The sequence below is a fragment of the Oryzias latipes genome, chromosome 4, assembly GCF_002234675.1.
Source record: "Oryzias latipes chromosome 4, ASM223467v1".
NCBI classification, from domain to species: Eukaryota; Metazoa; Chordata; class Actinopteri; order Beloniformes; family Adrianichthyidae; genus Oryzias; species Oryzias latipes.
The window spans coordinates 16907454-16930967 of NC_019862.2; the positions used below are offsets into that span (position 1 = coordinate 16907454).

Consider the following 23514-nt stretch of genomic DNA (forward strand, 5'->3'; position numbering starts at 1 on the left):
ATAATAAAATAAGGAAAGCTCTGAATGTCAGGAATTTATAATGAATGACAAAACAGCAAATCATTGTGCAGGCAGCAGAGCGGACAATTCTACTAATGGCGTGGAAATCGATCGCTTTGGCGGAAACCTTTTGAACTCGTGCCGTTGGCCTGCACTTGAACTTACACCGGAGATTTACCTAATATTCACCAGAGGCTTTGATACAGACACTGTGCAGCTGCACGCCTTCGCCCTGGATTAACGAAAACTCCACTGAAAAGTACCTTACACACAAAAGAAGAAAAAAAAGTGATGCAAACTGCACTCTTTGAAGACGTCTGCTCTCTTCTCCTTTCACTCTGATCGCTCTGCTGACCTCTTTCTCTTCTTTCTCTGGTAATTTCAATCATGTCTTTTCTCATCTCCAACTCCCTCATACCTCCAACAACTTGTCCACCATTTCACATTGAGTCCAAGCAAAGACAAAATAAGAAAAATAAACTCATCAATATTTGTTTAAATTCTTTTTAAATTGGAACTGGAATTGAACTAACGTGTATTTATCAATCAATCAATAAACTTTATTAATCCCACAAGGGGAAATTTAGTATAATATTGTTTACGTGTTGAAATCTGTGAAAGATTTTAAAGCCAGGGTACATTGTAAATGAATTTATATATTACCGGTAACTTGTAATGTTTTTTTATTGCTTATTTTTGTAGTTAATTGCTATTTTTTATGTGCAATGAAGAAATCTTGTTCAAACTCATTAACTATGATCAAAAGCCGACCTGTTCAAGATGCATTCCTATTAAAATTTATTTTTTAACATGTTCTTGTGGCCTTTTTCTGATGATGGACGACATATATATAAAGACAATTACATGAAAAATTGCATTTCTGAGTATTTATTTGATCAAATTGTTGTGAATCAGGTGCAGACAAAAAAAATGCCATTTGAAAAAGAGCTCATTTGGGACAGAGAATATGCTGGGCGGGCCACAAGCTCCCTACTCCGAGGAAGGGGAAGGGGGGTGGGCTTGCTCCAACACCAACAGTGTTTCCTTGGGAAGGTAGTGGAACACAAACTCAGAGATGAATTTCTGATTTAACTCCAGAATTTCTGCCGCTCTGCAGAAGCTATGTCCAAGAAAACGAAACAGGCTTTTTGATTTAGGCTAAAAACACTACAATCCTAATTAAGAAGACCTCTGGGAATGTTTTTCAAATACCGTCTTTTCCACACTATAAGGGGCACTTAAAAGCCTTAATTCTTTTCACAAAACAACCCAAGCGCCTAATATATGGATTATCTCTTTACTGATGTTGAAGCAATTTTGAAAGGTACACGGTGGTCTGCCAAAATGTTAATCTGTATTTTTATGAGTCCCAAACAAGGTTGGGTGTTGTTGTAAATACACTAACATATAGCTGTTTTTTTTTTTTTACATGAAATTAACAAGGCTGGGAGTTAGCGTAGTCGTGGTAACATTTGTTTTGTGGTATCAGTCTGTCTTGTTTTTTATGTGTTGCAGGCATTTTGAATACGCTAACGTGGCAAACCTGTAGCGGGTTACAAACAAGTTCTGGAGATTTTGCTGAATGCAGGTAGTAAAGTTGGACTGATGGACTTATCTGACTTTTGTCTTGCTTAATGCCCCTTCTGTTTCATTGCGCCTTATAGATGACAATTTTAAAAATAGCCTATTCATTGACGGTGTGCCCTATAATCCAGTGCGCCCTATAGCGCCTTGAAAATTCTACCTTAAAAGATTATAGGAGTGGGTCTTTACATAAAGTTAACTGGAGCCAGGTCACTTTAAGGTCAGTTTCCTCATTTTAGAAATGCAGATTCCTCACAAATGTGGCAGCACTTCAACAAGAAAACTTTTCAAATTTCATTAAACATGAATTAGGCCTGCACAATATACCGCAAATTTATCGTTATCGCGACATTAAGCTGTGCAATATGCATACCGCAAAAGACGGCGAAAATCGCAATAAATGGTTAACTTAAATGTGCTAAAACAATCTCATGGCAGCTTGAAATATAAAACAAATGAAATAAATCCCTTTATGCATTTAACCAATCGGAAGGACCCGTTTACGTTGTTGATCAATCAGATGAGCCCTTTTATGTTTGATGTTTGCCTCCTACGTCGACAATGGTCAGTTGGAGTATAATTTTTAAACTGTTGCAGTGAAATGGAAATGATGTTTTTGGTCGTTTTGCTGTTTGTTTATATACCGCGAATTATATCGTTATCGCAATATTAATCACCAATATCGCATATCGCGAGTTTTTCTCATATCGTGCAGCCCTAACATGAATCTTTATACATTATTTAATTTTAATAATATTTGTTTCTTCTATATGTTGTTCTGATTTTATCTGTACTGAAGCAAATTTTTCAGGTAAATGTTTTTCTTTGAAAGTCCCAGGTAGTCACTCTGACAGTAATTCTTTATCATCAAAAAGGTAGAAAGCTCACAGTTCAAATTACAGTTGAAAGTCGCGAAACAATACCTGAGGTACATTATGTGGAAAAGTTTTGTTTCTGCACAATAAGCAAATATGCATGTAAACAGCTTTGTGTTCCACTACCTTCCCAAGGAAACATCTGGCTGCTTGGGTTTTCTCACAATGACTCGGAGAGCAGCCAGAACAAACAACACGTCTCCTGCTTAACAATGAGCTGCAGCCATCTCTGAAATCATCAGAATCTAGAATGACTGTTTGATTTGTGCCGTGGCTCTCATCATCACTCGACCAGCAGCGATAAATGAAAAAGCTGGATCATGATCCACGAAGAAGAACTTTGACACGTCAACAACATAAAGGCCTGTTAACACCGAATTTCGCCCGCAATATTCACCAACGTTTAACGCCTCGTGACTAAACAAAAGGGCACCGATGTGAGTGTGCATACCGACGCGAAAAAACGCCACGCGTCAAAGCGTCACTTTTTAAAAAACGCCTCGGGTTCGTTTTTTTGGTTTGACGCGCCGCGTCGAAAACTATACGACCAATGAGAGTGGCGCTTTTGCACACGTGTCTGGAGCTTCTGAAGTTACAGTAAAACACAACTTGGGGGCGCTCAAACATCAAACTCCCTTTCTGAGCACATATACCAGCGAAGAAGATAGACGGCAAGTAGCGTCAACACTGCCGCGAAGAAATAATGACGGACATTCTAAAATATCCCCGAACCAAGCACCAGTTGGAGCAACTGGTGCTTGAAATATTCATGTTTTCTTTGTATGATTCTGACAAGCGCGTAAATACTTGCTCGCCATCTAATGTCAGGAAATGAAATTGCATGTTGTGTGTACGGGCCTTAACAAGAAAAAAAAAAAAAGTTCAAAAGTGATTGGCATAGAGATTTTTCCCTCGTTTTCTGCCCCAGTTCTTTTTAACTACAGGCTCTTGAATGTCATTTGACAAGCAGGAGAGTCTGCAAATGCGGAGAGATGAAAGGCAAGTGGGCTGGGGTTCGATTTTCGGCTTGTTTTTGTTGTTCCGCTGGGCTTTTTTTTGCCCTGATTGGCCTCAGAAGTGCTAATGAAGGAATCTGGAAACGGGCTTGGCAGCAAACTGACACATTAACATAACAAGAGCAGTCATAAGAAAGAACTGCGCACAACTCAGAGATTTTCCACGGCAGCGTTGAACCAGCATGACATTACCACGTGCTCCGAGAGGACTTCAAATTCTGAGCTGCCAAGGTAAAATGGAAATGTGGAATTTTAAGCTGAAATAGAATAAGAATCCGGAGCATGTGAGTCCTTCCAGCCTCGTTTGCTTCCACCTACGCTCGTACATTGACACGCTCTCCAGGTAAGCAGTGCAGCAACGTAAGAAGTGTTTTGTTGAGGCTGGGTCATAAAGAGGTTAGAGAACAAGAACAGCCTCCAGAGACAGACACAGAGAAGGGGTGTGTGTGCGTGCGCCCATTGGTGATGCGTGTCGAAAAAGAGACGATGACTACACGTCTACTTGAAGAGGAGAGCAGGGCTTTTCTGTCTGAGAGCTTTAAATGTGTCCAACTGATGGTGTCATTGTGTTGGAGTGCCAATAGGAGCCTGGTAATTATCAACACTATTCAGACACCTATACACACACACACTCTTACACTTGAGACAGAATAGAGTTAAAGAGTCATAAACATGTAAGTGGTACAGACAGAACGCCCGGCGTCATGGGAAAGCAAAGTGGGTACAGAGAACTCAAGTACATTTACAGATGAAAAGGGAACGTTAGTCTTTCTATGGAAAGTGCTCATGAAGCAACTCTGTGTACACTTACAACACAACCCCCCATAACAACAGGGGTGGCGGTTTTTTTGTATTCTTTAGTTATTTCTGCCGAGAAGTAAGAAAAAAAAGGAAAATAAGTAAGAAAACAGAAGCTACTGTCTGAGTGAAGAACTCTTAGTTTGAAGCATTATCCCCCAAAAATTAAAAATATATAATTTTGCTAAAATCAAAAGGGAACCTCAGTTCATCTCACCACTTCTCCAGTCTGATGCCAAAACACAGAACTAACACACAAAACAATGGAAGCAATTGAAGGCGGCAAGTAGAAAAGGAAAGACAAAACTGACTACCGTACTCTGCAAACTACAGTATTTGACACTTGCAAAGATTGAAAACTTTTTGACATTTTTTTGACATTCAAGATGCTATATATATTTTATAAGTATTTTTAACTTATTTTTACTCTCAGCACAATTGTTACTTTTTGTCTCATTAAGAGCTAGGATCTAGAAATTATTAAATTATTATTAAATGAATCAACATCATTTTGTATCATACTCTTGACAATGTAAAAACGTGAAATGACGATTTATCGTATTTCGGGCAGATACTCGAAGCAGTGTTTTCAGGTAAATACCCCAGGGCGGTTCAGTTAATTAACTCACCTGCTCAGCCTCCTATTTAAGCCAGGTGCGCAGTTGTTCATTCTTTCTTACCTTCAGCGCTCATTCTTCGCCGGTCTCCGAGGCCGCGGGTCTCCGTCTCTTTCGGCGTCTTGCTGTGTTCCCCCGTCCTTCGGATGGATGATCCCCATCTTTCTGATGTGGGGTTTTTCGTTTCGCCGCGTCTGCTCTCCTTAATTTCTCCTCCGATCCGCGGGCGGCTGACGGCGCACAGCGCATTCGTTTCGCCGCAGTCGCGTGCATCTGCAAGGGGTGTGCTTTCCGCGATGTTCTGGATGTCCGTGCCCCCCGATCAGGAGTAGTCCGGGTCTTCTCGTCTGCCGTGGTCACCCCAATTATCCACGGTGAGCGTCATGCGGTACTTTTCCCGTGTAGTTTTCTATGGCTGCGTCTCACTTCCTGTTTACTTCGGTGACGTCACGCCCCTAAGGACCCTGGGAATTGTGGTTTTGACTCCGGGTCCTTCATGATGCGCTTCTGATTCCTTTTCTGCTGCGTAGTTCTTTGTCGTCCGGTTGTTTTTTTCAGGGGTTGTGGGGTCCTTTCTGTGGTTGTGAAGGCTGGCAGTCCTCGTTTGGACAGGTTTCTCATGCTGGCTGAATTTATCGTGGCTTTTAGCATTTGTTTTCTGTTGCTGTTTTGTTCTTTGGGAGCTGTGTGTAAATCTTATCTTTAATTTGATGCTGGCTTTATTATTATGGCGTTTCTTCTGTTTGTTTTCTTCGTTGTTGTAGCTGCTGGTTAGTTAGAATGTGAATCAGTGTCTCTTGGACCCGTCTCTGCTCTGTGGACATTTTTCCCTATGATTGGTCTCTCTTATGCAGCGTCTATGGCTCATTTTATTCACTCAGCGATCCTCGTTCGTTGCCCCCGCACATTCTGCATCTGGTTCTGCTTCGCCTGTTTTTCCCCGCTCTGTGTACCCCAGTGGGTCCTGCCCTGTCCTCAGGGACTTGCGTCGGCCGCATTAGTGAGTGTGTCGGTCTCGTCGCGGCCTTGTTTTCTCGGCTGGACAGTTAATTTGTTATTCTCTCTCTAGTTTGGTTGGAGGTTTGTGGGGGCTATGTGATGGATTCTTCCGGGGCATCGTTTTCAAAGCCGCCACTGAGGGTGGCCCCTAGGAAGTGTTCAGGTTGACGTGACTTGATCTGGACCTGTTAGCGCCTCGCAGTTAATCTTCTGGGCATCAGTGGCCTGGTTCCCCATGCGCCTTCAGGATTAGTATACATTTTCTTCAGCTCCCCATGCTGTCTCCACGATTTTCCTCCGAACGCGATATAAGGCTGAGGATGACTGTCACTGATGGTCTCACTGTTCTGCCTCTATGCCTCTCAGTGGCGTCTCTTGGCCTTCAGTTGGCGCTCGAGGTGTTTGCCGGTTTACCTTTCCGTTGTCGTGGCAGTCCTCATAAAATCGACTTTATCGCCCTGTACTGGATATTTGTAGGCGACGGGTGCCCTTCATTTTGCATGTTATCGATGATTTCTTGGTGGCCAACTTTCCTCTGTATCCCTGGTCTTTTGAATCTCTGTGAAAAAACTTTATTTTCAAAATTGGGTTTCCACGTTATCTATAATGTACGGTCCTCCACCCGTCCGGATTTCTTTTTCTTCTATAGATTTGGGTGGTTCATTGATGCTTGTCTCTCCCCATTATGTCATCTCTAGCTTTTGTGCAGCATGTCGTTTATTCAAATTTTGGTTGGATATGATTCGTCAATGATTGGGCCACCTGACATTTGCTGTAGCTTTGGTCCTATGGTCATCCGTTCATCTTGTGTTCTTGTTCTGGGTTGTTCGATCCTGGGCCACGTGTTCCTGTTCTGGATTTTCGTGTTTTGTTTGATCTTTCCCTCTCTATGCCTGGAGTGGTTTTGTGATACCTGTTGTGTCTTCAGGCTCCCTCCACTTGTTCTCCTGAGTCTGCGCCTTCTGGTTTGGGGGAAAAGGATTTAAGAAGAGTGGTTTGTGTTTGTCCGGCCGCCAGAATCTACGGCTCTGATGGTTCTTAAGGGGTCGTCCGGTTATTTCATCCTTGGAGATTATATTAAGGCTGTTTCAATATTAAATGATAGTATTGTGTCATCGGTTGACTTGGTTAATGTTTAAATAACACCTTGAGCAACTTCTACCCTGACCGTAGGAAATATATATCACTTGCGCTCTCAAGCTTAGTTCAAGAGTTAAATCTTGTGTCCACAAGTCAGTCTTCTATCTGCTTTTTTTAAGCAGATGACACTCTGCTAGATGCATCCCCATTTAGAGGCTTGTTATACTCCGCCTCTAAATGCTTAAGGTTCAGTCTAGCAAAAATACTATCAAAACCTATGATCCCTCATGGCTCTCAAGTTCTCTTTTGCAGTATCCAGTCGCCCTTGGCTAATTAAAAAATTTGAGAACCACTTATATCAAATACAAGGCATCAAATCCAGCCGAGCTGTAATCCTTTGCCACGTGGGATGTTGACCTTCCTCATCTACAAATCTCCTTGGCTACTCTTCCCATCTACTACTCCTCGATGGCCTCCTGAAGGTGCGTCCCTCTGAAACTGTCAAAGGTTACTTTTCTCATCATTGGAATATATAAAAAATTGGTGTTAAGATTTCGTGCAGGTCATATATTTCACTATCATTTCACTGTTGGAATTTGTAATTATGGTGGTTTCTAGGGTGCGATAAATCCACAATGGGTCTTTACCTTTACTATCTACTAAATTTCACTTTCTCAGATTTGTTTTTTAAAAGCACTGTTATTTAATTTATCTCAATCATTTTGAAACTGTTCAGTTTCTGGGTTATTTATATATTCTTGTCAAGACTAATACTGCTTTGTTTTTATCTATGCATCGCATCCTGAGCCTGCGAACACCTGCGCCCCGATCAGCTTCTCCGTTTCCAGGAAATGATGTCACCCATGCATTCCTTGATCTGGTGCTGCAACGATGACTGCTCGACGTACCTATTGCTGCACTGAAAGTGACGGGGCGTTGGACCTCCTCTGCATTCCAATGACACTTCTGACTGAATTAATTAATCAATGTCAACCGCAGAATGAATGTAAATTCTTCGATTATAGATGTTAAAAGAAAATTATAGCCAGGTGGAAGCCTCAAAATTTAGGTTGCTCTAAGTTGTATCATAGTCTGCGAGGAGCTCGAATCTGGTTCTTAAGCTCATTTGTTTGTAGTATGCCGAAGAAGCATAGTAATTATGGGCGTTGAACTCGTTCTTAATATTGGGATGGAACCTCATTATATGGATGTTCCTTGAGCGCTTATAATTGGTATGCCAAATGGAGAAAATTATGGCTATTAAGCTCGTTCGTGGTACTGTCGTTGGGAGCTTCGAAATAATGGATGTTACTTAAGCGCGTGTATATATAGTTGCCAAAATGGAAGAGTTTATGGCCATCAAACTTGTTCTTGGTTTAATAGAAGTTCCAATAATGGCTGTTAAGCATGTCATACGCCATCGGAAGCTTTGGATTGGATGTTAAGTTAGTGTATCATACGGGTTGTTTGGCGGTTTAAATTATAGTTCTGCACAGCGTTTTGCGGAAGTGAGCTTACGTTCTAAGATCACGTATAAGTAATTTTATGTTGGCTCCCCTTTTGTTTCTTTCCCTCTCTCTTTCAGATAGTATGTTCCTCTAGTGGTTTCCACGAACGGGAGCGACCCTACGGTCAATGGTGCCGGGTCACACATAGCAGATCCACTAGATAGCATGTCCCCTTCGTGGCGCTGTACTCGAACGGGGCGGCCCAACGGTCAATGGTGCCGGGTCACACATAGCAGATCCACTAGATAGCATGTCCCCTTCGTGGCGCTGTACTCGAACGGGGGCGGCCCAACGGTCAATGGTGCCGGGTCACACATAGCAAATCCACTAGATAGCATGTTCCCTTCGTGGCGCTGTACTCGAACGGGGGCGGCCCAACGGTCAATGGTGCCGGGTCACACATAGTAGATCCACTAGTTAGCATGTTCCCTTCGTGGCGCTGTACTCGAACGGGGGCGGCCCAAACGGTCAATGGTGCCGGGTCACACATAGCAGATCCACTAGATAGCATGTTCCCTTCGTGGCGCTGTACTCGAACGGGGGCGGCCCAAACGGTCAATGGTGCCGGGTCACACATAGCAGATCCACTAGATAGCATGTTCCCTTCGTGGCGCTGTACTCGAACGGGGGCGGCCCAAACGGTCAATGGTGCCGGGTCACACATAGCAGTCATACTGGGAAATGAAATGAAAATGGAATGCTGCCGAAAACACACCCCATTTTATTACACACTGATTATACATTCACATTTTCTCTTCTTCTGGATGATTTTAGTGTTGGGGGTTTTGTTACCCGAAAGTTTTATGGAAATTTTATGGAATTTTATGGAAGTTTTATGGAATTGAACGGAGCCTTATGCCAAACGAAAATATGTGAATGCCAACTTAAAGAATGTGGAAAAATGTCAAATAAATATTTCTTACTGCAAGAGTTGTCTGACTGAAATGACGATTTATCGTATTTCGGGCAGATACTCGAAGCAGTGTTTTCAGGTAAATACCCCAGGGCGGTTCAGTTAATTAACTCACCTGCTCAGCCTCCTATTTAAGCCAGGTGCGCAGTTGTTCATTCTTTCTTACCTTCAGCGCTCATTCTTCGCCCCACCCTCCTCCCCGGCTTCCACCTGTGGGCTCCGTAATGGGGGGTTTTGTTACCCGAAAGTTTTATGGAAATTTTATGGAATTTTATGGAAGTTTTATGGAATTGAACGGAGCCTTATGCCAAACGAAAATATGTGAATGCCAACTTAAAGAATGTGGAAAAATGTCAAATAAATATTTCTTACTGCAAGAGTTGTCTGACTGAAATAAGATTTGAGAAAAAACTCAAATTATACAGTATTTTTTCAAACAATTTTAAGGATGTTATTTTAAAGTTAAATAAATGTTGGCAAGTTAGTCTGGCATTCATTGAATGCAAAACTTTAGATTTGTGTTCAAAGAATAAGGGCTAGGTTTTAAAATTTTATGAGGATTTATTAAAATGGTCCAACTTGTTCTAAGATCGTATTATCATTATTTATTTCCTCTTTTTACACTATAAAGTAGTAAGTCGGTACATAAATAGAATTCATTGTTTAGAACTAGCAAAAGATACTTATTGGCCTGTATGACATTTTCTATCGAACAGTTAGGTTTTTAAACGTACCTTTCTCTTTTTGAATGCTTGTGTGGAAATCCTTATTTCTACAATTAGCTATATTTATGTAAGATTTACTGCATGTTCAGATCATTTTACTACTTTCTTGTGATTTTCTTCTAAAGATTAGTGTTTATTACTTTTTTTAGGCCATCTCCTTTTGCAGTGTAAACATGTGGTTTTCTAAAATACTATTTATATGAATACAATATACTGACAAAAAAATCATTGTACTGCTATAATAATTTTTTGCCATCCAAAGTTAGAACCAAAATTCTACATTTTAAAGCCTCACTATCAATATCAGCCTTAGCACAGGCTCCCCACAGGGGTGTGTGCTGAGCCCTCTCTTATATATCATTTACACACATGATTGCACCCCGTCCCACTCTAGGAACACTATAGTGAAATTCGCAGAGGACACCACAATGGTTGGACTCATTTCAGACGTAAATGAGTCTGCATATAGGGTGAAGGTGGAGCAGTTGACTGGGTGTTGTAAAGACAACCTGATCCTCAACGCCACTAAAACAAAGGAGCCAATTGTGGCTGAAAGCATAGAGCCACTGTACATCGGGGGTAACAAGACAGCTAAAACTATCAACAGTACTACATCACGCCAAGGACATGAACTGTTTGAACTGCTGTCCTCTGGAAAAAGATACCGGACAATAAAGTGCAGATCGGTTTTAGAACAGTTTTTATCCAAGAGCAATAGTGTCTTTGAATTCAGCTTGAAGTGTCTGTGCAATAGTATGTATGATGTATACAGAATGGGAGATGAGCATTTAATTTGACTATTTATATATTCATATGTTATTTTAATATGATTATCATTTTAATCTAACACCAGCACTTTGTTTTATACTTAATTCATATTTTATTGTTATTGCTTCCTGCACTTGGAAAAGGGGATTGCTTTTTAATTTCATTGTATAAGTGTGCAATGAAAAATAAAGACTTTTCTTTTCTATTCTATTCGTCTTCTCCCTTCTGCAGAACATGGATCATGTGGTTTCCAAACAAATACTTGAAGACAGCAGAAATAGAAACATGATAGTAGTCCACAAAAAAGGAAACACATTTATGATATACTACTTTACCTCTAGTGTAAATATAACCCGTATCGTCTTAATTAATTGAGGCAAGTTGTCAATTGCATCGACATATACCATTATAATATTGTTTTCAAATGAAATAAATTGATTATATTAATTTTGAAAAATACCATTTGGACTGAGACATGGTATGTTTATTTTACTATAACTAAAAATGACCAAGTGCATCACATCAGACAACATATGGTGGTAAAAAAAAAGGATCAAGCCATCATTCCAGTCCAATGTGTGGAAACACTAATTTTGCAAAGACCTGTCTATACAGTGAAGTAGAATGTTCTAATAATGTTCCCTTTTCATTATATTTACCGGTATCTGGAAAAAAAAATGGACTGAACTGAATTTGCCTTTAAATCTTGATTATTGGTTGTTTGTACACATATTTAATCTACACTTGATTATCTTGCAAGAAATAAAAGGAATCTGGAAACCTTCCTCTGCACTGTTCAGTATCCAGGTATTTATCTGAGTCACATTGGTTAAAGTTTTGGCTAAAGATGTCCTGGATCCACTTTGGGTCAGTGAATCGGATTGCTCAAAATGAACCAATATGAATTGAATCGTATCATTAACCACAAATTATGATATGAATCGAATCATTGATAAAATGAATTGTAATATCCCAGTAGCTAGAAATATGTTTTGCATTAGTGAAAAACAGTAAATTAAAGTAAATCTCTTCCAGTCCATTATAAGCTGGGTTTTTTAAGGTGTCATATTGGAACTGGGGACAAACGTCTTCTGACCACAACCCTCATCAACAACAGGATGTCATTTATGTCTTCGTGGTTAAAAGAATTCATGTACAAAACATATTTTTTTTCTATTAGTCCTTTCTGGCTTTCATTTATTACATTTTTTGACAAATCATGCTTTGAGTTACCAACTTTTTTGTTTTACTTCGAGGTTGGTTTTCAAATGAAAATTGGGAAAATTATCGAATCTATGATTATAAATACAATCTTGTCTGGTATTCTTAAGACATTGCCACATTGGAGGACATTTGACAGCAACCATAACAAATTGTTTTAAATTATTGGCAAAAATATTGAAATAAAGATTTTGAATTTCAGGATCTGTAATTTTGTGGATTGTAAACAATGTGTCATTCTTTAGAAACATAAAAGTAATCTTAGGCCTTCCTTTTCTAAAAAAAAACTGTCTTTTAACTCACTAAAAACCCTCAGTTTCTTGCTTACAGCATTAAAAATTGTGGTAAAATCCAAATTAGGGTATGTAGACATCACCAAGCTGGAATATCAAGGCCAGTGATGATGTTATGGGTATTGTTGTTTCATGACTCGTACAACATCTTTACCCACAGACACACACAGGATGAAAGATAGTTTTGGGACTAGGGTTGGGCGATGTCCCCTAATTTGGCCGTTGACGATGTTTGCTGTCAACCATCGGGATGGACGCTGACATCGTCAGGGGGGGGGTATTTTTACATTTTTCGTTCTTATATAACTGCTATTCGTTATTTTGCTTTTTTCATTTTATTTCCCAACTAATGGTTAATCCGCGATGATCCAGTATAAACTGAGGGAAGTGACTTTAACAGAAAAAGTAACAAGCAAAATAGAAAAGAAGTGGTCCGCTCCCGCACTTAACTAGCGAAGTGGACCGGCGGAGGGCGGATTTACAGCTTTATGTTTGATGGGAAGGGGGGGGGTACATGAGCGGTATGTGTGGGAGATTTAAGACTGCGATCCGTCCCGCAGCTCTAGGGGTACGAGCTATCAAACTCAGAACCGGGTCTAAACGTGTGTCTGAGCACAGTTCGGATCGTCAGCAGACACACAGCGGTTTGAGCTTCAAAGCAGAAATGTCGCTCAGTCCTTAGAAAACATTCAATCAATCACGTGGATTTGTGTTTCCAGTCGTGTCCCGACTAAATAAAGGCTGATGATATTCACAGGATGCAGCGCCACCCAAAGCTAATGTTGTTAGCCCGTGTTAGCATACTGCTAATCCTGGCTACGTTCAGAAAAAGCACTGACCACACGGATTAAAATTCAAATGATGAGCGAACAGGTGTTTCATAATAACCGTAACATTATTAAAAGCACGTTTAGAAGATCGTCTCGTATTTTACCGAGCTGACATGTCAATGTATATAGCTGCTCGCCGCTGTTATCGTTTTGTATTGAATTGTTACCTTCAATAAAGTTTGGAAAAAAAGCCGCTCGCTGGAAGTTGTATCCTCTTCCGGTTTTCAAACTGCGCATGTGCGAATACTGCGCGTGTGCGAATGATTTATTCCGACCGAAATTGTGACCTTAGTGAACGTTTTTATATTCTGAAAACATTTTTCTGGGCCCATCTACACGGTTGGATACTAATCCGACCATTGATCCCATCAAGATATTTTGTACATGTAACCGCGGCTTATGATGTCGACGCGCAACGTGGCGGGGGCGTGGCATCACGATGGTGGTCTCTCCATCGGGATGTCAGTCACCCATCACGATGGACGATGATATCGTCCATCGGCACAACCCTATTTGGGACTCTTACTCTTGGAGGATCTTGCTCTCTGTGGTTTGGGGGAATCCAAAGTCCATCACTTCATCCAGCAGTTCGTACACAGTCACAAAGTTGTCACGGATACTCTCCTCCTCCAGCTCCTTAAAGTACTCCTTAAAAACCTACAAAACATTTAGTTTGAAAAGGTGGTAATCCTTGGTTGATTAAAAACATAATCAGGTTTTTAGCATTTGGAGGTACAGAGATGTCTTGTAATGTTTGACATCTTTTTTTTTCAGAACCCAAAAAGATTTGTTAAGAGAACTCTTCCAGAACCAAAACAGACAATGTTTTAGATGCATGGAGAATAACAGGATTGATGTTTCATCATTCATTTAGAAGTAAACAAGCAGGGTAGTGGGTTACTATGCACGCATAACACTTCACCATGCACAGAGGAGAGAAAACGCCATTAAAAGAAATGAAATGTGATTAGTTAGTGTGGAAACTTATGGTAAACTTCAACCTTTAAATATTTATGAGAATTTGAACAGTGGAGAAAAAAAAAAACTTTTTGGACGTTTGAGGCAATCCTCGTGATCTAAGAGGCGCAGCACACTCACCTGGATTATTTTATACAGGAAGGAGTACACGAGAGCAGCGTTGCCGTTCTTCTTAGTCATCGCCACCACTGAGGAACTTACTGTTAAGAGGAAAATTGTGCATCTCCAAGGGAAATAACAGAAATCTGCACAAGGCTCGGGAGATGAACGAATCACTGACGTTAACAAAAGACTTCAGATTTAAAAGCAATTAGTAACTACGGGGAGGTATAACAGCTCAGCTGCGTAATGCAATGCACTGGGAATAACAGTTACATGCGACGGCAGTGTGATGCTGAATTAATAATGTGTGTGTGTGGGGGGAATAAGGATGCAGGAAGTGGGCCAATACTGTACAGAGAGCAGCTCTACCTGTGATAAAACTGAAGGCGAGGTTCTCAGGAGCTGCCTGCTGCACTGACCTGGATTACAGATCGGCAAGGGAAGCTTCAATGATGAGCATCGTGTCTGTGTGTGTACATGCATCACTCAGAGGTGATGTCTCTTCGGATACGGTACAGGTTGCTGTGTTTGATCCACAGGAAGTGTGTGGAGCCGTGGCTGACCAGCGGTGTCATCTCTGCATCTTCCTCCCTCTTCATCAGGATGGGCATAAAGTGGTCAATCTCGTTCATGTCCATGTTTCCCATGTAGTTACGGCAAATTAGGACCTGGAAAGACAACATAAAAACAAAACAATCCTGAGCCTGGGGTATCAGTGAATTGACTCAGTCATTAAAGATGTAAAGCTTTTTGGCTGAGATACCGAACCTGCACTCTGGCTTAAGTAATCTTTGGGAACCACTAGAAAAAGAAAAAAAAAAAAAGGAAAAATCACCGAACCCTCACTTTTTTTGTCAGCTCTCACCCAGTGGAAATGTACAAACTGTGTTTCAAGCCTTGACGTCTGTGTAGCTTTAATGCACTGATGGATATTTCATCATGAATGATGAATGACCCGCTTCTCCAGATGAAAGAAGAATCGGAGCGGATAGGGTTCAGAAGATTCAGAAGGGTTCAAAATCTGAACAAATCCCTCTGTTATGGCTCAAGAAATGTGAAGTAGATTTAGTGGCTGCAGGCTATGTGATCTCAACTTCACCTCTATGTGCTTTACAGCTGCACTTTTTTAAAACATTATAGATGATCAGAAATAAAAAGGTACCAAAAAAACACATTTTAACTTGCTGTAAAAAGTCTGTACTCTCAAATGTTTTTTTTTAAACAAGCAACAAATGTAATAATGAAAATGAACATTGATCTAATTGTCGATGAGTGGATTAATCTAAGCTTGAGGCCTGTCCAGAGTATTTTCTACGTAACACACAATCTTTTTCAAACTGCATTTCTTCATCTGCTGCTGATTTACAACAATCTGAATAAAGAAATACTGAGAAATGCAATTCAAGTTTAATTTTCTTAATTTGTTTATCATCAGAAAAATCCACTAGAACTTTTCTCTATTATTTACTTGCACTTACAGTGCCTTTAAAGTTTTTGACTTTAGTTTGCACTATTGATGTGGAGGTATTCTTAAAATCACTTCTAGTTTCAAACATATTACTGTCATTGTATGCAGGACTCAACATAAAGGGAAATAGTGGCTCTAACAGGCTGTGACCAGGATGCATAAAGCCTCTTGCAATGCTGAAAGCTCTTCTGTGAGGCGATGAAAAGCCAATGTAGAACAATTTCCCTTTTGTGACACAGCATTTAATCAAGGTACGAGTCTCTTTCATTTTTTTTTCTTCTGTAAAACACTTCCCCTTTCTAAGAACTTTTTAAATGTTGATTATACCCAGTCTGCAGAGAAGAAGCAGTAACCTCTGTGTTCTGATTTAACATTTATATTCTGGAGAAAAACAGCTCAAGCCTGAAGCTACACTCATGTCTTCATCATCAACATGCGTTAAAGCGACCACTTCCAATGAAAATCTATGTAAAACTTTCGTGTTCACGCGTAGCTGCGAACATTTTTTTGACTGTTTTTGTGCTCAACATATAAAACACACGGCCATTGAACGCAGGTTGCAAGTTAAACCAGGTTGAACTTTTACCAGTCAGGGACTCAGATTTGGTACTGATGTATGGATGATGTCCTTCAAGTGCCAACCGTTTGAAAATTGATCATTTTTTGTGCAAAGCCAGAATTATTTGACATCAAATCTTCCATATATCGGAATAGAGCTGTGAAAGAAAAAACCTGAAGCGAGATTCACGAGATTTGCACAGTTTCCAAATTTCGCACCAAAACTCTTCCAACTGTCGGTGGCAGACATCTGCTAGTAAACAGTAGCAAAAGAAAAGAAAAAGAAGCCCCTCCCTGCTTGTCCAGTGTGAACACTATGGGCTAAAAGCGTGTTCAACAACCTGTGCCTAGCATGCCCGGTGCGTCCGTAGCTTCACCCTGACAAAAATACGCAACTCGCTTTTGGGTCAATATTGGAGGGTATTGCGTTGTGTAGAGATATAGAAAAGAGCACATAACACACACAAACAGCAGGATGGTTCAGCAGTTTTGCTCCACTCCAGAAAGAGATGAAACGCTTTTGCGCTTCAGGGATCTACATGACACTTCTCACACACTTTGCCTCCTTCCTGCGTTTTATTTGATAAATCTGTTGTGCAGAAGAGGAGATAGGCAAGGGGGGGGGGGGGGGGGTGACACGGGGGCAGATGCCACAAAGGTAGGAGGAAATGGGAAATAAAAAAAAAGAAAATTCCACCCAGGTAAAGCAATCTGGGGAGATACGGGATGAAGACAGGCCACTGCTCAGGTTCACTGAGAAGAGATGAAACTGTGTAGCGAATAGTTCAGGGGTCACCCGATGGAGAGGATTAGATGGAAGAAAATCTTTGACAAAAGAAGATGCGATATTGGAGGACTCTAAGAAAAGAAAAAAGAAGAGTTCAGAGATTTGGTCTGCACTGGTGAAGCCAAACTTTGATAGAAAAATGAGGAAAGTCAAAACCAACCTTAACACGTGCGGTTTGGTGATTCAACCTAAAACTGCTATAAATTGTATTTAAAACTCATTAAAAACATGATTTTCTGCTAATATGACCTCTGAGAGGATAAACATTCACCATGATTGAATGCTCCTCAAATAAAATCAGACCCATCTGCTGTGATGTGTCGTTTTTTTCCCCCCAGTTTACTGCTTCCATTTCTCTGAAATAAAATTAATGGGTGCGCGTAGCCTTCTCTTTGCCAGGCAGCAGCATGTTTTTGACATTTATTTCCATTTGCCCGTTCAGAAGCATGTCATTTTCAGTCGTAAAAACATCAGCCTGTGGAGAGAACTCTGCAGAGACGGGACACATCAAACGGGACACCTCGTGCAAATAGTTAGCATATTCCAACCAAGCCACAAAGCAGAAATAATCCAGGGCTCATTAAGTCAATGTGTTGCACCATTTCACTGCATATAGATAAGGTGTGCCTGTGTGTTTTTTGAATCCTTTTTCAAGATTCAGCATTCAGGACTGCAATGAAGCAAATCTTTACAATTTTTTTTTCTTCACGATCTTTACTATTATTAAAAAATGAAGGTATTTGGTTTAAAAAGACAGAAAAAAAATTACAGTTGAGAGGCAGATGGACACATTTATGCAAAGGATTTTTTTAATGAGATAAAAGGTTGCCTCAAGGAAAACAAGGAGATATAAATGTGTCTGATCATTTTAAGGAAAAATTAAGAAAGTCATGCTATTATCATTGTGCCACAAAGGATGTCATCTCATCTGTCCTAAAATGTTCTGTAAATGTCACCAATTGCACAAACAACACTTGAATTTTCTTTTTTAAACACACAAACTTTAAAATGAAAATGTCATTTAAAATGAGGATGACTCCAGAGTTAGTCAGGCAGAATTTGCACTTATGAGAACAGGAAGTTCAATACAGAGAACTCAGAACCTGTTAGAAGGTAGTTTCAAAAGGAACTGGAAATTTTACTTTATTTCCACTAAAACAATAACCTAACCTTCTTTAATAATCCAAACAGCACATTGCTGGGACTCCAGGAAAACAACACACTTGTAAAAAATAAGAGCCTAAAAACTAAAATTGACTTTTGTTAATAATCCAAGTTTCATTTGCTTTACTAAGAGACTCAACATTCAAGATTCAAGAACAACTTTATTAATCCCCGAAGGGAAATTTAGTTGCAGTAGCAGCACTAAGGAAATAGGGGGAAAAAGACAAACACAGACACAAAATATACAGGGAAGACTGTGAAAGATCCGCTCACTCTTGACTTTTAAAAGTAAACAGTAAGAATCATGTCCTCCGATCGCTTGACGAAGTCTAAAACAACTAATAAATAAAATGCCTATATTTCCCATTGACTCTTTAGAACACTGTGCAGATCCAACGCAGTCCCTCCCAAATCAATCTGCCTGTGGGCTGCACAGCGACGAGCTGCTGGGATGAACTGGAGCTTCCTTCAGATAATGGCGCATTGAAAATGGATAAAGAGGCCACAGAGCTGGACGGTCAATTGCAACCATTTAGCGACGGTCACAGCGGTTGATTTTCTGCTCAGTTTGAGATCTGGAGAAGTTCGTCAAGAAGTGACAGTCACATCAGCAACACTGTATGCTCACGTTTTAGAAGTTTTGTTTAGATTTTCTAAACCCAAGCCCCAGGTCACCCATGTTATAATCACAAGTTTTCCTGATTTTTAATAAAAATTCTTTAGACTTGCTATTCCTTTTAATTGAAGATAAAAGATCCTTAACTGAAGACCCTCAAACTAAGATGTGCACTTTAGCTGCACAGCTGCATTATTTAAGTTGCTCTTTCGTTAGGATAGTACCAAGCAAAAACAGAACTTCTGGTACTTAGTACAAGCCAGAAAAACAACAACAGAAAAACAAAACAAAAAAAACGGTTATGCCATTGTGTTTACACAAAATGTTAAACATACAGCATACAGTTTCTCCACAATTGTTGGATTTCCAGCTCAAAGCGATTTCAAAGCCATAAAATGTAACATAAAAAGTCTGGATGGCTGCTTCTGAGATTAACAGATAAAAAAAAATAGAATTTTAGGCAAATAACTAATATATTTTCAGAGTAAAAATGAACTCAGCAGGAGTCCAGTTCAAGTGGGAGCTTATCCAAACAAAGAAATCATTACTAGACTTTACCAAAGATCCTGCACCAGCAGATCAGACAGAAACGTGATGGTTCTGAAGACGTTTGAATTGACTTCTGTCTAGGCTTTTAAAAGAGATCATAGAGCTATCAACTCCACTTGTAGAAGTCAATTAACAGCGGTTTTGATTGACTAAAGGATTAGGACAAATAATCAGTTTGCTTACAGAAACGTATCCAATAAACAACGCCTTTCAAAAAAAAATGTATCTCCACTTAACGATCACGTGTCCTTGGTCTAAAGCTACGTTCACACTGGGTAATGTGACATGCGTTCAAGAACACGCTGAATGTGCATTTAAGCCCATGGTGTTCACACCATAGACACTGAACAAGTAGGGAGGGGCTTCTTCTCTCTCTTTTTTTTTACTAGTGCATGTCAGTAACCTACAGTAAGAAGAGGCTTGGTCCAAAAGGTCAAAGCAGTATTAAACCTTGTGCTATCCAAGGCAGTTTGACGTTTTGACCCCAAAAGACAGTCCGCTGAACTTTTTTCTTCAATGATTTGTGATCTTCATTGGTGTCCATGGATTACATGAAATCTTTCCACCTTTATCCACCTTTGTCATGGTAGGGAGAACACATCAATGCAAAAGGGAAATCCTGCTCTAGGCTTTTTCCTTCACAGCTCTATTCCGATATTTGAAAGACTTGGTCTAAAGTGTAAATAAGTCTAAAGTCTTATTTACACTGACATGGAAGGTGTTATAGCTTCAGATTAACCACAATTTTAGATTCAGCTAATGATTCCTGACAACCTCTAAGCTTCAAGTTGAGTTTGCACACCTCTCAGAAACCCTATAAGGAGGCGGCGGGAACAAACGGCGGCATGGTGGTTTCAATTGACTGACATTTCAGGGAGCGCGGCTGGTCCCAGGCGTGCCATGGCGTGCGGTCTGATGGCCAGAAGGAATGATGGAAAGAGGCAGAGATGGCAGTGGGAGGACGAAGGCCCCGGGTGGAACGTGGCTCCCGCAGTAGCTTTGTGTTTTCAAGAACCTCTTTGAATACCAAAGTAGCCCGTCTCCTTGTAGCTTGCTTTACTGCCTTCAAGACTGAATAATGATACTTATCCATGTCACGTTGAATATTTTTCACTCTACTTTCTACTCTATTTTCAATCTTTTTATTTTAAGTTGGGCGCAGTTTTCTCTTTTTCAGCGGCATTAGATGGGACTTCATCTGGTCAGGACAGAGGCAAAGACAGGAGAAGGGTAGGATTTGAAGATGAAGCGCTGCTGAATTGCCCCAGGGCTTAGATAAATAGATAACAACAGTGAGAAAGAAAAACCCTTTAATCTTTGCAATCAGACATCCAGGCTGTGAGGGACAGATCCTTCTCTCTGATGGGTTTGGTTGTTCAGCTTCTTCAGCACTTCTCTTGCCCTCCTAAAGACTCCAGGAAGGTTTCAACTTTAATCAAACGCCCGCTCGTGTTTTCTTCCATCAGTAAATCTGGCAGAATTATTTAAACAAAAATCTACACATAACGTGTTCAAATCTGTTTTACCTTCTTCTTTTTTTTTTGTCTGACCAAACCAATTTAACTGACAATATTTGAACGGCCCACATGACACAAACCGGTGATCATCAGAATCTGGTGGTGTTTTCTTTACAATAACACATCAGATGTCTCAAAGCAAGCTGGCCAGCTTCAAAGGCCATTTCTTCAGCTTGAGGAGACAGTAAACCCTGATTGGATCATGTGCATCCACCTGCAGAAGGCAGGAGAGGAAGAGGGAACAGGATGAAATGTCAGTGTGGTGGACCATCAGTACCACAGGGCACAACAAAAAAAATAAAACAAACGCACAGAAAGGCATTCAATAGTATCAGAAACGGGAATGCGGGGGCGTGTTATTGTTTTGTTCTTTAAGCTAAGTTTACACCGCCTTGGACACTGTGTGTTCAAATGAGCATTTCCAATGAATAGTCTATATAAATTTGCATTAATTCGCATTCCGTGTTCAGAATTCTCGCGTTCACTACGCAAGTTTCTACCGCCACTCTCGGGCTCTACGTAGAAAAAGTGCGGCATTACAAAGCTTATTAAAGGTTAAAGCAGGTCAAACTTTGACCAATCAGGGGCTCGGATTTGGTAGTGATGTTTTGATGGCATTCTTTTTAGTTCACACAAGTGGCAACTGTTTGAAAATTGATCATAGAGATAAAATGACTGAATGCAATTTGTGCCCGGAAAAAATTATACGACACAAAGGCTGATTCCGAATTCTTCTCCCTACCCCTACATTTAGCCCACCAGACGGAGAGGTATAGAAAAATAGTGTCTTCAAATCATTTTTATAACTTTAAAAAGTCATGCTAAAACAAAAGGCTATTACTTACATTTACATGTAAACTTCTGTGCTTCAGAGCAAACCCATGTGAAGAAATGTGTTTCTCCTTAACAGCACAGCGAAACGCTGTAGCCCTTCGCCCCAAGGAAAGGCCCTTCAAAAAACTATTTCGGGCACCCCTGTCCCTCCAAATGCCCCTATAATTGGATGGATAAGGAGAAGCTGGAGGGGTAGGGGAAGAATTCGGATTGCGCCAAAGTCTTTTATATATCGGAATAGAGCTTGAAAGACAAAGCCTGACGCAAGTTTTGCAAGATTAGCTTTAGACATTTCAAATCAATTTTTTTTTTTTTTATTGTAGGTGGCGAACATAATTATACTATTTTATTTAACCTTTATTTATCCAGGCAAGACAGATGAAAAAAAAAAATCCTGTTTTCAATGCGCTAGTAAACAGTGGAAAAAGAAGAAGCCCCTCCCTGCTTGTCCAGTGTGAACACCATGGGGTTATACCCGTGACCAAAAGTGCATGTGTAGCACGTTCTTGAACACATGCTATGGGAAGATAAGGATAAAGAAGATTAAAAATAGTAAAAATGATTTTATTTATTTTTTTAAATAGAGAAAAAACAAAACTGAGTTGTTTCATTTTAGGATAAATAATTAATGTCAATTAAAAAAACAGTAAAGTCTTTCCTTGCATAGAACAAATAAGCAAATAAACACAACTCTAGTGCATAAGTTCATTTACCTTAACACTGTAATTGTCATCATAGGACATTTCAGTCATTCAGACCCAAACACTAAAGATTGAACACATTGTTAGAGCAATGAAATAATGACTGTTATTTCCATAATGATGCATATATGTGATCCAGCGTAAGTGGGGCTCTATGACCCCTATGGGACAGCTTGTTGAGCCTAAACAAAGTGATGCATTTTACTTTGCAATGGCACACATCGCGTTCAATAAGGGCTGCATGGCCGCACAAGAACAAGCGCTCTGTCTGTCTGTCTGTCTGTGTCTGTGCACCGCCTCATATCTGCAAACGAGTTTGGCAAGTTCCGCTGCTCTTCCTGTCCACTTCAGGGTAACCTCCGCCAAGTTAGCGACGTGTTCATTTAATTCACGTTTGACTTCCAGAGATTCACTAACAGAGCAGCTGACACTGTCCTTGAGGCGAACCATTTCCGTATAAGTCTTCTCTTTGCAGCAGCAGCAGGTGCTTGCTTCGCAGGCAACTTCCCCTCCACTTACTAGTCTCAAACTTACCTTTCCTTTAAGGTCCAGGATGAATATCGCCGACGCCGACATCTCTGCGGGACACTTTTCCTAAACTACGATGAGGTTGAATAAAATCCTGCTCTACTGTAAGCTTTGGGTCACCAAAACGGGCTAAAACTCGCTCCCATCCTCCTCCTCTCCTCCACTCTCGCAGCTCGGTGCGGATCTCTCGGACTCACTGCTGTTCCGGAGAGGATCGTCAAACGCGCCGCAATGACGAAAAACCCACTTCCGGTTCTCACTTGGTCTTCTTTAAAAACAATCTTCTTACACTTTTTTTGTTATAGTCCGTTCTTCATAGAACACTAAAATATTCTTAGGTTTTTCGGATTTCTATCAATATTTTTGTTTGTTTTGATCGTCAGCATGTTTTTATTAAAAAAAAACATGTTGGTTTCAGTTTCATAACCTCCAGCCAAAGCAAAGAAGAAAATCTCAAATAAATAAGTAATAATTAAATGTACTGG

General features: G+C 40.3%; 1 protein-coding gene across 1 annotated transcript in view; it reads right to left on the bottom strand.

The window, feature by feature from the left end:
- Positions 1 to 23258, bottom strand: part of LOC101157045 (AP-1 complex subunit mu-1) — a 36369-nt gene extending 13111 nt beyond the window's left edge. The window contains exons 1-4 of the mRNA XM_023954330.1: positions 23036 to 23258; positions 14819 to 14975; positions 14326 to 14393; positions 13754 to 13884 (exon numbers count right to left, since the gene is read on the bottom strand). Coding sequence (XP_023810098.1) covers positions 13754 to 13884; positions 14326 to 14393; positions 14819 to 14975; positions 23036 to 23077 — 398 coding nt within the window. The 5' untranslated portion in view covers positions 23078 to 23258. The remainder of the gene's footprint in view (positions 1 to 13753; positions 13885 to 14325; positions 14394 to 14818; positions 14976 to 23035) is intronic.
- Positions 23259 to 23514: the final 256 nt, after the last annotated feature.